Below are 15326 nucleotides of genomic sequence, written 5' to 3' on the forward strand. Positions count from 1 at the left end.
AATTTATTTTAAGTGCTTACATTAATAGAGACTTTTTCCAGTTTTGATCATTGTATGTCATTTTTAGGGAACGTTGCTTCATTAATAGACTCTTTGCAAGGTAATGTTGGGGGCTCAACAATAGATTTGGGTGATACTACACATTTTGTTATTGACTGGATACCAAGTAAATTCAGGGTTAGTATTGCTGATACATTAAACTAACACTTTTACTTGAAATTCGTCAAGGTCATTGAACAGTTATGTGGCTTAATTAAAATTAAAATTAAAATTAAAATTAAAATTAAAATTAAAATTAAAATTAAAATTAAAATTAAAATTAAAATTAAAATTAAAATTAAAATTAAAATTAAAATTAAAATTAAAATTAAAATTAAAATTAAAATTAAAATTAAAATTAAAATTAAAATTAAAATTAAAATGTTTAGCATTCTGTAATTCAAATTAAAATTAACATTTTTAGCATTCTGTAATTAAAATTAAAATCAAATTTTTTTGCATTCTGTAATTAAAATTAAAATCAAAATGTTTAGCATTCTTTAAAATTACAATTTTTAGCATTCTGTAATTCAAATTAAAATGAACATTTTACCATTCTGTAATTAAAATTAAAATCAAAATTTTTTGCATTCTGTAATTAAAATCAAAATGTTTAGCATTCTTTAAAATTAAAATTAAAATTAAAATTAAAATTAAAATTAAAATTAAAATTAAAATTAAAATTAAAATTAAAATTAAAATTAAAATTAAAATTAAAATTAAAATTAAAATTAAAATTAAAATTAAAATTAAAATTAAAAAAATCGATAGATAGACAGATAGATAGATATAAATAATAAAAGACAACAATAATTTAATTTTAATTTTTTTTCTCTCCCTGGTATTGAAATTACATTCTATTAAAAAATATTATAAATTACATTCTTTTACGGGTTTATTGACATAGAATTAAGACTATGACTTCTTCCTCTTTATATTTTCATTTTTTTTAAATAATCTGCCTAAATTTTGTTTCTGTGATATTATTATGGATTATTATTATTACTGATTATAGCGTAAAAATGTTGTTGTTTCTTTTCATAATTTCTTTATAAATAATTTAAAAATTATTTTAAATTAAAAATTAATTTATTTAAAAATAATTTATTTAAAAAAACATTTATTTAATTTTTATTAATTTAAAAAAATATTATTTAATATTTAAATTTAATGCAATTTTTCCTTAATACTAAACCATTATTTTACATTTTTGCTTTTTTAATCGATTGTTGTTGTTGTTTTTTTCGTATATATATATTTTTTGTGTCCTGTCCAGCCATTGGGGCAGATAGTATTGTTGATGTAAACGACCTTACATGCTAAACAGATTAGCTATATATATATGAAATTATATTTGGCGTTATTTGATATTTTTTTGAGCTGCTAATACTCTTGGTATCAATAGTATCGATACCGGGATCGATCCTCCCAGACATCAAATAGGTTCATGTCTGCCATCAGAGGAGATTCTGCACTCTCACTTGGCCCACTGGTGGTCACCGGATGGAGACAAACTGGCTTTCCTCACCATCAACGACACACTGGTACCCAATATGGCCCTGGCCCAGTTCACCGGGAGCACCTATCCTCGGGGACTCCAGTACCCGTACCCGATGGTACATACGGTTAATAGTAACCATGCGGGTACTTCATGAAAGGGAACAACATTCAGTAATTTTCCGTGTTGGGAATGTTCCACCAGGCCGGCCAGACAAACCCCGTGGCGAAGCTGTCCGTGGTCAATCTCTTCGGGGTGACGCACACCGTGGAACTGAAGCCTCCGGATCAACTCCGGCTCAGGTAACACACACACAGAGACGCGAAATCCCCGGTCTGATTCCGCGCTCCTCCTCTGCAGGGATTTCTATGTCACCATGGTGAAGTGGATCAGCAACACTCAGCTCGCCGTGCGGTGGCTCACTCGGCCCCAGAATGCATCACTCCTGACAGTGTGCGACGCCGCCGTAGGAGTCTGCGTGGTGGTGTGTGCTTCCTGCGCTGCGTTTGATGCCCCTCGTCAGTACACAAGCCTGGATTTTGGACTTTGATCATGATTGTGTGTTTGGGTTTTCAGAGATGCGAGGACTCCTCTGATACGTGGATCTCCAGGCCGGTAAGTGTGCAGACAGATGCAGCCATCTTCTCCTAATGGGGACATCAAACAGTGCCCCCCCCACCACCCGCAGGACCAGGAGCCTCTGTTCTCAGAAGACACCGGCACGTTTTTCCTCACTGTGCCCGTAAAGCAAGGAGGTCAGGGTGACTTCCACCACATCACCAAGTTCACCAAACAGGTGACAGCTTCCCTTGTCTGACTAATGACTAAGGTGCATATATTTAGAGTAGTTATTGAGGAACCAATGAAGAACTAATGAGTGGAGTAGTTACTGAAGAACTAAGGCACATGAATTTTGAGTAGTTATTGAGGAATTGATGAAAAGCTAATGACTAAGGTGCATACATTTAGAGTAGTTACTGAGGAACTAATGACTAAGGTGCATACATTTAGAGTAGTTACTGAGGAACTAATGAAAAACTAACGATGAGCTAATGACTAAGGTGCAAAAATTTTGAGTAGTTACTGAGGAACTGATGAAAAACTAATGAGGAGCTAATGACTAAGGTGCTCATATTAGGGTAGTTATTGAGTAACCAATGAAGAACCAATGAGTGGAGTAGTTACTGAAGAACTAAGGCACATTAATTTTGAGTAGTTACTGAGGAAGTGATTTAAAACTAATGAGGAGCTAATGACTAAAGTGCATACATTTAGAGTAGTCACTGAGGAACTAATGAAAAACTGAGGAGCTAATGACTAAGGTGCATATTTTTAGAGTAGTTATTGAGGAACCAATGAAGAACCAATAAGTAGAGTAAGTACTGAGGAACTAAGGCACATTGATTTTGAGTAGTTACTGAGGAACTAATGAAAAACTAATGAGGAGCTAATGACTAAGGTGCATATATTTAGAGTAGTTATTGAGGAAACAATGAAGAATGAATGAGTGGAGTAGTTACTGAAGAACTAAGGCACATGATTTTTGAGTAGTTACTGAGGAATTGATGAAAAATTAATGAGGAGCTAATGACTACGGCGCATACATTTTGAGTAGTTACTGAGGAACTGATGAAAAACTAATGAGGAGCTAATGACCAAGGTGCATACATTTAGAGTAGTTATTGAGGAACTAATGAAAAACTAATGAGGAGCTAATGACTAAGGTGCATGCATTTTGAGTAGTTACTGAGGAACTCATGAAAAACTAATCAGGAGCTAATGACTAAGGTGCATATTTTTAGAGTAGTTATTAAGGAACCAATGAAGAACTAATGAGTAGAGTAGTTACTGAAGAACTAAGGCACATGATTTTTGAGTAGTTACTGAGGAACTGATGAAAAACTAATGAGGAGCTAATGATTAAGGTGCATACATTTAGAGTAGTTACTGAGGAGCTAATGGGAAACCAATGGGGAGCTACTGATTAAGGTGCATACATTTTGAGTAGTTACTGAGGAACTGATGAAAAACTAACAAGGAGCTAATGACCAAGGTGCATATATTTAGAGTAGTTATTGAGGAACCAAGGAAGAACTAATGAGTGGGGTAGTTACTGAAGAACTAAGGCACATGAATTTTGAGTAGACACTGAGGAATTGATGAAAAACTAATTAGGAGCTAATGACTCAGGTGCATACATGTAGAGTAGTTACTGGGGAACTAATGAGGAGCTAATGACTAAGGTGCATCAATTTCGAGTAGTTACTGAGGAACTGATGAAAAACTAATGAGGAGCTAATGACTAATGTGCTTATATTTAGAGTAGTTATTGAGGAACCAATGATGAACTAATGAGTGGAGTAGTTACTGAGGAACTAAGGCACATTCATTTTGAGTACTGAGGAAGTGATGAAAAACTAATGAGGACATCATTATGCACATTTAGGTGCATACATTTAGAGTGGTTACTGAGGAACTAATGAAAAACTGAGGAGCTAATGACTAAGGTGCATACATTTTGAGTAGTTCCTGAGGAACTGATGAAAAACTAATGAGGAGCTAATGACTAAGGTGCAAATATGTAGAGTAGTTATTGAAGAACCAATGAAGAACTAATGAGTGGAGTAGTTACTGAGGAACTGATAAAAAAACTAATGAGGAGCTAATGACTAAGGTGCATACATTTAGAGTAGTTACTGAGGAACTAATGAAAAACTAATGAGGAGCTAATGACTAAGGTGCATACTTATAGAGTAGTTACTGAGGAACTAATAAAAAACTGAGTAGCTAATGACTACGGCGCATAAATTTAGAGTAGTTACTGAGGAACTGATGGAAAACTAATGATGACCTAATGACTAAGGTGCATACATTTAGAGTAGTTACAGAGGAACTGATAAAAAAAACTAATGAGGAGCTAATGACTAAGGTGCTTACGTATATATAGAGTAGTTATTGAGGAACTAATGAAAAACTAATGAGGAGCTAATGACTAAGGTGCAATCATTTAGAGTAGTTACTGAGGAACTAATGAAAAACTGAGGAGCTAATGACAAAGGTGCATACATTTAGAGTAGTTACTGAGGAACTAATAAAAAACTGAGGAGCTAATGACTAAGGTGCATGAATTTAGAGTAGTTACTGAGGAACTAATGAAAAACTAATGATGACCTAATGACCAAGGTGCTTATATTTAAAGTAGTTATTGAGGAACCAATGAAGAACTAATGAGTGGAGTAGTTAATGAGAAACTGATGAAAAACTAATGAGGAGCTAATGACTAAGGTGCTTATATTTAGAGTAGTTATTGAAGAACCAATGAAGAACGAATGAGTGGAGTAGTTACTGAGGATCTAAGGCACATCCATTTTGAGTAATTACTGAGGAAGTGATGAAAAACTAATGCGGACATCATTATGCACATTTAGTTGCATACATTTTGAGTAGTTACTGAGGAACTGATAAAAAAACTAATGAGGAGCTAATGACCAAGGTGCTTATATTTAGAGTAGTTATTGAGGAACTAATGAAAAACTGAGGATCTAATGACTAAGGTGCTTATATTTAAAGTAGTTATTGAGGAACCAATGAAGAATGAATGAGTGGAGTAGTTACTGAAGAACTAAGGCACATGATTTTTGAGTAGTTACTGAGGAACTGATGACAAACTAATGAGGAGCTAATCACTAAGGTGCTTACATTTAGAGTAGTTATTGAAGAACCAATGAAGAACAAATGAGTAGAGTAGTTACTGAGGAACTAAGGCACATTCATTTTGAGTAGTTACTGAGGAAGTGATGAGAAACTAATGAGGAGCTAATGACTAATGTGCATAAATTTAGAGTAGTTATTTAGGAACCAAGGAAGAACTAATGAGTGAAGTAGTTACTGAAGAACTAAGGCACCTGAATTTAGAGTAGTTACTGAGGAACTGATGAAAAACTAATGAGGAGCTAATGACTAAGGTGCTTACACTTTGTGATTAGCAGGACAACCGGGATGACATCCGCCACATAACATCTGGGGCCTGGGAGGTGACCCACATGGTGTCCTACGACGAAAACAAGCAGGTCATGTATGTTTGATCCCCGCATCTTTGATTTACTTTTGAGTGGTTGACGCCACATCGAGCGCCTTCCCTCCACGCAGATACTTCCTGAGCACAGAAGTGTCGGCACAAACGAGGCACCTGTACAGGTAACCGTTTGTGCACTCATTTGCACACCTCGCCCCCGCGGCTCCCCTTTTTCTTCCACCATCATGTTCTCTCTCTGTCAGCGTGTCCACCGTCGGCCTGTTTCCACGGCGATGTCTCACCTGCCAACTGAGGGACGGGTGCACGTTCTTTGAGGCCAGCGTCAGCCCCGACGCGGCACGAGCCATCCTGCGCTGCAAGGGTGAAATGACCTTGATGGTGACCTCTTCTCACCGAGACCGCATGTTCTTAATGATGTTGTTTTCCTTCTCATCTGGGGGCCACTCACAGGTCCGGGAGTTCCATCTGTACTGCTCCTAAGCCTGGATGAGGACGACTGTGAGTTATCTGTTCTTATTTACATTTCAAAATAAGACAAATGGTCAGGAAAATATGGGAAAATACTGGAGGGGATTTTTTTTCATTTTGAATGTCATCCAAATGTTTTGTTTTTTGGTACACTGCAATATTGCTATTAACATAACTTGTCCGTTTGCCCTCTATGTGTTGATGACTGGCTGTTTTATCAAGTGCTGCTGCTAAATAACCCACCATGGGGACAAAAAAGGCTGGGAGTGCCAGGCCAATGGCTAATTATTTTACATTCATTCATTCATTCATTATCCTCACGAGGGTCGCGGGTGCTGGAGCCTATCCGAGCTGTCTTCAGACAATAATAATTATGATTATTAATAATAATCCTAATTATTATTAGGATTATTATTACTGCTTATTATTATTAATTATTATTCAAATTAAAATTATTAAAATTATTAAAATTATTTTAAAAATTAAATTATTAAAATTATTATTATTTATTATTATTCGTTTTCTACCGCTTTTCCTCACGAGGGTCGTGGGGGGTGCTGGAGCCTATCCCAGTTGTCTTCGGACAATAATTATTATTATTATTAATAATAATAATTATTATTATTGCTGCTATTATTATTAAAATTATTGAAATTATTATTATCAATTATTATTAATTATTATTATTATTCGTTTTCTACCGTTTTTCCTCACGAGGGTCGCGGGGGGTGCTGGAGCCTATCCCAGCTGTCTTCGGACAATAATTATTATTATTATTAATAATAATAATAACAATTATTAAAAATATTATTATTACTGCTATTATTATTAAAATTATTAAAATTATTAAAATTATTAAAATTATTAAAATTATTAAAATTATTAAAATTATTAAAATTATTAATTATTGTTAATTATTATTATTATTCGTTTTCTACCGCTTTTCCTCACGAGGGTTGCGGGGGGTGCTGGAGCCTATTCCAGCTGTCTTTGGGGCGAGAGGCGGGGTACACCCTGGACTGGTGGCCAGCCAATCACAGGGCACATATAGACAAACAACCATTCACACTCACATTCATACCTATGGACAATTTGGAGTCGCTAATTAACCTAGCATGTTTTTGGAATGTGGGAGGAAACCGGAGTACCTGGAGAAAACCCACGCTTGCACAGTGAGAACATGCTAACTCCACACAGACATGGCCGAGGGTGGGATTGAACTCAGGTCTCCTAGCTGTGAGGCCTGCACACTAACCGCTCTTACACCATGCAGCCACAAGCGCTTTCTCTCCTATTATGTCTACCATATTGGGTAATATGACCGTAAAGGTTACTTTAGGGGTGCTATTTCATGTTTCGAGGGCTCTACTAATGTTAATACGTATTTAGAAGGTCATAAACAGTTTTCTAATGTTGCTCTTTTTCCCCTCAGCTTATTTCATCCTGGAGAGCAACCGCCCTCTGTGGTCGATGCTGGCGAGCAAAAGGACCGTGGAGACCCAAACGCACACGGTGCATCATGGGAACTTGGGTAGGACTGCAGCGCCGTGCGTGCACGTGCCGAATAAATGCGATGACTTTACACGCCTGCGCTCTCTTCTCACAGAGCTGCCTCTGAAGCTCATCCTTCCTCCTGACTTCTCCGAGTCCTTCCTGTACGGCCTCCTGCTCATCGTGTGAGGATCGGACTTGCGTTCAATGTCCACCGCCACCTTCACGGTCTCATCGCTGCAGGCGATGAATCTCACAGCATGTTTGATCTTAGAGCCTTCATGATTTGCGTTCCAGCTGTGTGGATATTTTTTATTACATATCTGCTACAATGTGAGAAATAATTGCGCTATTTTAAGCATCGAACCTTATCATTAGTTACTGTAGTTTGCTCGTGGCGATCTGGCGAACTGCAGGAGTAGTTTTTATACCTAATTCCTCTAATTAACCATAGTTATTATCATTATGATGTTATATTTTTAGCAGTTGTCCTTTTATCTGCATGACACTGATTTGTCCCGACAGTGGAAGCTCTCCCGGCGACCAGGCGGTCACAGACGAGTTTAAACTAGACTGGGACTGGGTGCTGGTGGGCTCGGGGCAGGTCGTGGTGGCCAAGCTGGACGGTCGGGGATCAGGGTTCAGGGGTCAAAGGTATGTGGATTTCGGCTTCCTTACCGATATCGGTAGCAGCTCTTCCCTTAACATGTGTTGCGATGAAACTCATACGTCTAGAATACATTAATAGAACACTAAATACAGTAATTACATGAAAGTTAAAGCACTTACAGCCTTTCCGTGTCAACATTAAGATCACTACAGTGGTTATTAATGTCACTTTCACTGTTTCAGCGATCTGTTTTGTGATGTCCGAGCGTCCCTGAACGTGCCGTGTGTGTTGCTAGCGGAAGAGGACACTTGAGCCTGCCGAAAGTAGCCTGCAATAAAGAAACTCTTCATCCTTCGCAACGTGAAGACGTGTATTTTCACGCGAAGACGTGAAAATATGATATTTATGACTAATTACGACCGTAACCGGTGTCCACTGTCTGATAGTAGCGCGATTCCATCACGGACGAGCCGTAAATAGTGTATTCTTCCGCGTCGCCTCGCGCTGTAACTAGTTCACCGGCAAGTCTACCGAGTTGACTGACCAAAATCATGTAATTAATTCATTTATGAGACTCGGTTTGTGATTATATCTAACATAAGGTGTGAAATAAGATTAGAAGTACTTATCGGATAAACATGAGCAGATTAGGTTTAAGTTTTTTTTTGTGCCGTGCTCTTATTTTGGTTTTCGGTTTCCTGTTTGGCACCACCTGGCGTAGTGATATGAATTCGCTGTTGTAGCGCGTGAAGCGCTTAGTTGTTTCTCGCCATTAGCCAACCGTCAAATGTGACCAAATATAGGCATTAAGTCAAGCACAAAGCCTTATAAGACACTTTTCCAAATTTTAAAAGGGGTTCTTATGGGTCAGAACATACGAGTTTAAGCCAATTGAATAGTCATCACAGCCAATTAACGTCACAGGATGTTGCAGCAGCTCCATAAGAACATCGGGCAGGTGGACGTCGAGGACCAGACAGCTGCTCTTGCGTATGTACTTATTTTTCATTCTATTTAATGTTTCATTTGAGAAAAATTACGAGGTGTGTCATTTTCCTTCTTGTTTCTATCCACTTCAGATATCATAAGATGATTACATCAACAATTACCCATTTTTCCAGACCCATTTCACATATTTCAATTAGCCTGCTTCATGCTATCAACTGTACGTTAAGACTTGCTAGCATTAGCCATTTCGCTTATGTTCAAATGCTCTACAACACATTGTGTAACAAACATAAAGCCGTTAGTACAAATTATCTCTACTTTGTACTAACCTATGGTACAGAATAAGGAAGATAATCCAAGATAACTTGACGTATATTCACCTTCAGGATTTATTCTTCCTCTGTCGTTTTGTCACCTACTCTATACCACCAACTGCTAGCACCCCCTAGTGGACCTTGCGGTATTGCACCCAAACGCCAACAATGGAGGTTTGTTTATTTTAGAAACAAACATGTCTTTTTTAATTTTTATATATAATTTTATATGTATGACATGAACTATTACTACTCTTAAATGCTCTAAACATATTTATGCATTTTAAACAATTTTTTTAAACCATGTTACCTTATCTTTTATGTACCTTACACTCGGCAAACATGGCATCTTTTTTTATCGAGTAATGTACCGGGGAACCGGTTGTTCTCAAGTTTTTGGTTCCATTTCCTTTTCTGCTGATGCTGTGAAGATAACATCACGATGTACTGATGTGACTTTTCTCTACAGGTACTTGATGAAACTGCCCTTCATCGATCCCACGCGGGTTGGGGTTTTTGGAGAGGTAAAAATAATATTACTTTTGACCCTGTTTTCATAAACCAAGCGTGATGGCAGTAGTTGCTTGTCAGTTAACACAAAATCGCAAAAAGCTTTATTATGCTAATGTTAGCATGTTAGCAAGGCTAACATCAGCAAGGTAGCATTTATCATAATCACATTGATAACGTTTATAGCACCTGCCTTGTGCCACGCCTGCGTCACGTTAACGGATTGTGACCTTGTTTTCATAGCTTTCCCAGGCAAGGCGGTGTTAGCGATGCTAACGTGAACATGCTAAACCAAGCATGATAGCAGTAGTTTCTCGTCAGTTAAGCGATGCTAACGTGAACATGCTAAACCAAGCATGATAGCAGTAGCTGCTCGTCAGTTAACACAAAATCGCAAAAAAGCTCAACTATGCTAATGTTATCATGTTAGCAACGCTAACATCAGCAAGGTAACATTTATCATAATCACATTGATAACGTTTATAGCACCTGCCTTGCGCCACGCCTGCGTCGCGTTAACGGGTTGTGGCCCTGTTTTCATAGCTGTCCCAGGCAAGGCGGTGTTAGCGATGCTAACGTGAACATGCTAAACCAAGCATGATAGCAGTAGTTGCTCGTCAATTAACACAAAATCGCAAAAAAGCTCTACTGTGCTAATGTTAGCATGTTAGCAATGCTAACATTAGCAAGGTAACATTTATCATGATGACATTGATAATGTTTATAGCACCTGCCTTGTGCCACGCCTGCGTCACAATAACGGGTTGTGGCCCTGTTTTCATAGCTGTCCCAGGCAATGCCTGTTACAACGGAGTATTAAATGAACAAATAGAACTCTAACTCTATGTTACAGACATTGCCTGAGGCAGCTATGAAAGGAAGGCGGATGTGAGATGATGCTAACCCATGCTAATCTGTTCTGTTTTGTTATTTTCTATGCAATATTATGATTGGAAATGTTGATGAGGAATGGGGATTCTTCTCCCGCAGGACTACGGCGGGTACCTGACGCTCATGCTGCTGAAGTCCACGGAACAGACAATCCGATGCGCGGCGGCTCAGGCTCCCGTTGTGGACTGGACCATGTATGGTGAGCAAAATGTAGCTCATTCAAATGTTTTTGTTGTTGTTTTTTTTCTTTTTGTAATTGTATTTTTAGAATAATAACATGAGCTCTTGCATTATGAATCGTTACATGTCACCTTCTCCTTTGTTGCTTCCAGCTTCAGCATTCTCGGAGCGATACTTGGGCTTGCCATCGACCGAGGACAACCGATACCAAGTGAGCTCCTTCTAAAAGACTTTCCATTGGAATCTGATTTTGTACAAAATGTGCTCAAATTTAAAATTAATGTATGAATGATACATAGCATAGTGTTTAGATTAGTTTCAACTTGTGAAAATAAGCATGCTTACATTAGCACAGTAGCATTTTAGCCATTTTCACAAAATGCTAGTGTGCTAATGTAAGCATGCTCTCTATGCTAACACGCTCACATTCGCAACACCCTTCATGCTCAGTGTCTAGTATATGTTTAAAAATAGCAGAAAATGCGACACTAATATTAGCATGTTAACATGTAACAACATGATAGTGCTGAGTGTATTTGTATGCTAACACTAAAAAATGGCAGAAAATACTACTTTGTGAATGTTAGGGATGCTAATGCTAAACATGCTAAACCTATCATGACAGTGGTCTGTAAGTTAACACTAATGAAAATGCTAATGACTTAATAACACTAATACTTTGCTAATTTTAGCATGTTAACAACACTAACGTGACCATGCAAAACCTAGCATGCTAGCTCTAAGTGTCTATGTATGTTAATAATTGTATAAATAAATGCCTCTACGCTAATATTAGCATGCTAACATTAGCATACAACACCAGGCATGCTCACAATAAGTGTCTCCGTATGTTAATACTATGTTAAATGGAGGGTGTTATTGATGCCAACGTTAACATGCTAAACCAAGCATGATCGCGGTAGGTGTTTGTCAGTTAACACTAATGAAAATCGCAGATAAATGCGAACATTACAAGGTGACATTTAACATGACAGCATCAAGTGTTTCTATGTTTTAACTAATACAATCAGCTAAAATAGACGCGTTATGTACGCATACGTGCGCATTTGCTGGCCGCAGATGGCCCCTGAGCCACACTTTGGAAAACTGTTCATCTGCACACATTCTGAGTGGTTGCGTTCATTTCCAAGAGTAAAATACACCCTTCATGCTCAGTGTCTAGCTAAGTGTCTGTATACGTTTAAAAATAGCAGAAAATGCGACACTAATATTAGCATGTTAATATGTAACAACATGATGGTGCTGAGTGTATGTGTATGCTAACACTAAAAAATGGCAGAAAATACTACTTTGTGAATGTTAGGGATGCTAATGCTAAACATGCTAAACCTATCATGACAGTGGTCTGTAAGTTAACACTAATGAAAATGCTACTTTGCTAATTTTAGCACGCTGACAACACTAACGTGACCATGCAAAACCTAGCATGCTAGCTCTAAGTGTCTATGTATGTTAATAATTGTATGAATAAATGCCTCTACGCTAATATTAGCATGCTAACATTAGCATACAACACCAGGCATGCTCGCAATAAGTGTCTCCGTATGTTAATACGATGTTAAATTGAGGGTGTTATTGATGCCAACGTTAACATGCTAAACCAAGCATGATCGCGGTAGGTGTTTGTCAGTTAACACTAATGAAAATCTGGCTGCAAATGGCCCCTGAGCCACACTTTGGAAAACTGTTCATCTGCCCACATTCTGAGTGGTTGCATTCATTTCCAAGTGTAAAATACACCCTTCATGCTCAGTGTCTAGCTAAGTGTTTGTATACGTTTAAAAATAGCAGAAAATGCAACACTAATATTAGCATGTTAACATGTAACAACATGATAGTGCTAAGTGTATGTGTATGCTAACACTAAAAAATGGCAGAAAATACTACTTTGTGAATGTTAGGGATGCTAATGCTAAACATGCTAAACCTATCATGACAGTGGTCTCTCAGTTAATGAAAATGACAGAAAATGCTACTTTGCTAATTTTAGCACGCTAACAACACTAACGTGACCATGCAAAACCTAGCATGCTAGCTCTAAGTGTCTACGTATGTTAATAATTGTCCAAAGAAATGCCTCTACGCTAATATTAGCATGCTAACATTAGCATACAACAATAATAAGTGTCTCCGTATGTTAATACTATTTTAAATGGAGGGTGTTATTGATGCCAGCGTTAACATGCTAAACCAAGCATGATCGCGGTAGGTGTTTGTCAGTTAAAATAGACGCGTTATGTACGCATACATGCGCATTTGCTGGCCGCAAATGGCCCCTGAGCCACACTTTGGAAAACTGTTCATCTGCACACATTCTGTGTGATTGCGTTCATTTCCCAGAGTAAAATACATACTTACGTATGTCCAGCCCCTTATTTGTCCTTTTACAAAAGAAGATGAATTCAAAAGAGGAAATTCCAGACTGCAGCTGACCTCCAAGTGAAGGTTGCCGTCAGTTTTCATGTAAGTGGGTTGCGCTGAATTGGGCCACGGTGCTCTATTTCTGTGGCGGCGGGAGGGGCGGGCGGCTGCTCTTCAATGACAGCCAAACACCACCGGGGACAGTGTCATGGGTTAATAATCAGCGGGACATCAGTTCCGCGCGCACGAGGAAAGGACAAATGGGAGTCATGAAACAGGCGACTTTGCGTCCATCAATGGCCCTTCCTGAATGATGCATGTGAATGCAATATGGCCGAATGTGGCTATTTCAGGGTGCATTTTTATCTCCAGTCAGGCCAGGCCGCGTTGAAAATGTCTCTGTGACCTTTTCAAGACTGTTCCACTTACGCTGTCGGGCAGGGGTTCTTAAACGGTCTCACCCTGGGACCCACGTATTCCAGTGGTCATTAAGTCTCAACCCACTTTCATGTTAGCCATTATTATTGTATTTTTTAATCGTTTTTATTATTTGAATGCAGGGGTGTCCAAAGTGCAGACCTGTGGCCATTTGCGGTCCGTGATTTATTTATTATTGGCTCGCTAAAAAATTTTAGCAAAATACTAAAGATTTAAAGTGACATTAATAATATTCATGAGAATAAAGTAAAAATATTATGTAAATAAAGTCCTAATTTTAGGAGAAGAAAGTTTAAATATTTTACAAGAGTACAGTCGAAATATTACAAGAAAAACATGGCATTCAAACTACAAAAAGTTGCAATTTTACGAAAAGAATTTTGTTTTAGCAGCACAAAAAATATATTATATTCTAAAAGTCCTAATATTATGAGAAACAAACAAACCAAAATAAAGATTTTTTTTAAATTAGGTTGGGGAAAAGTAAAGATTTCTATAAGAATAAAGTCATAATAATACACCAGAAAATTTTAATATTTTGAACTTAAAATAAAATAGCGGAAATTGGAAAAACAGCTGCAATTTTATGAAAAAAAAGTTGTGTTCTAGTATTCAGGAAAATATTAAAGAAAAAAATGGCCCAATTTTAACAAAGTTAAAATTAAATAAATTAAAAAAAATAAATAAAGTTGTCATATCATGAGGAAAAACGATCCCATTTTAGAAATAAATATTTTCTAAAAGTTTAATATTATGAGAAACAAACAAAATTTTAAAAAAATTTATTTTGTTATGTCATGAGAATAAAGTAAAAATATAATGTGAATAAAGTCCTAATTTTAGCAGAGAGTACAGTCGAAATATTACAAGAAAAACATGGCATTCAAACCAGAAAAAAAGTTGCAATTTTACGAAAATAATTTTGTTTTAGCAGCACAAAAAATACGTTATATTCTTAAAGTTTATGTTAAAGTTTGTTAAAATTCTTAAAAGTTTATTATGACAAACAAGAAACAAAGAAAATAAATAAAATATTTTATTATAATGTTATGAGAATAAAGTAAAAATATTATGTGAATAAAGTCCTAATTTTAGCAGAGAGTACAGTCGAAATATTACAAGAAAAACGTGGCATTCAAACCAGAAAAAAAGTTGCAATTTTACGAAAATAATTTTGTTTTAGCAGCACAAAAAATACGTTATATTCTTAAAGTTTATGTTAAAGTTTGTTAAAATTCTTCAAGTTTATTATGACAAACAAGAAACAAAGAAAATAAATAAAATATTTTATTATAATGTTATGAGAATAAAGTAAAAATATTATGAGAATAAAGTCCTAATTTTAGCAGAGAGTACAGTCGAAATATTACAAGAAAAACGTGGCATTCAAACCAGAAAAAAAGTTGCAATTTTACGAAAATAATTTTGTTTTAGCAGCATAAAAATATGTTATATTCTAAAAGTTGTAATATTATGACAAACAAACCAATTTTTGGAAAATTGGGTTGGGGAAAAAAGTTG

At 36.7% G+C, this 15326-nt stretch overlaps 1 protein-coding gene across 4 annotated transcripts in view; it reads left to right on the forward strand.

Moving 5' to 3' along the window:
- The window catches only part of LOC131104921 (inactive dipeptidyl peptidase 10-like), a 47241-nt gene that overhangs the window by 31083 nt on the left and 832 nt on the right, over positions 1–15326 (forward strand). For 3 of the 4 annotated variants that reach the window (XM_058052610.1, XM_058052611.1, XM_058052613.1), the window contains exons 8-23: positions 1501–1655; positions 1742–1839; positions 1898–2021; positions 2114–2152; positions 2226–2333; positions 5524–5612; positions 5687–5734; positions 5816–5934; positions 6024–6071; positions 7474–7572; positions 7648–7717; positions 8058–8186; positions 9067–9132; positions 9874–9928; positions 10905–11004; positions 11138–11196. In XM_058052610.1, coding sequence (XP_057908593.1) covers positions 1501–1655; positions 1742–1839; positions 1898–2021; positions 2114–2152; positions 2226–2333; positions 5524–5612; positions 5687–5734; positions 5816–5934; positions 6024–6071; positions 7474–7572; positions 7648–7717; positions 8058–8186; positions 9067–9132; positions 9874–9928; positions 10905–11004; positions 11138–11196 — 1406 coding nt within the window. The remainder of the gene's footprint in view (positions 1–1500; positions 1656–1741; positions 1840–1897; positions 2022–2113; positions 2153–2225; positions 2334–5523; positions 5613–5686; positions 5735–5815; positions 5935–6023; positions 6072–7473; positions 7573–7647; positions 7718–8057; positions 8187–9066; positions 9133–9873; positions 9929–10904; positions 11005–11137; positions 11197–15326) is intronic. The other variant, XM_058052612.1, reaches the window with a different exon arrangement.

The sequence above is a fragment of the Doryrhamphus excisus genome, chromosome 16 (assembly GCF_030265055.1).
Source record: "Doryrhamphus excisus isolate RoL2022-K1 chromosome 16, RoL_Dexc_1.0, whole genome shotgun sequence".
NCBI classification, from domain to species: Eukaryota; Metazoa; Chordata; class Actinopteri; order Syngnathiformes; family Syngnathidae; genus Doryrhamphus; species Doryrhamphus excisus.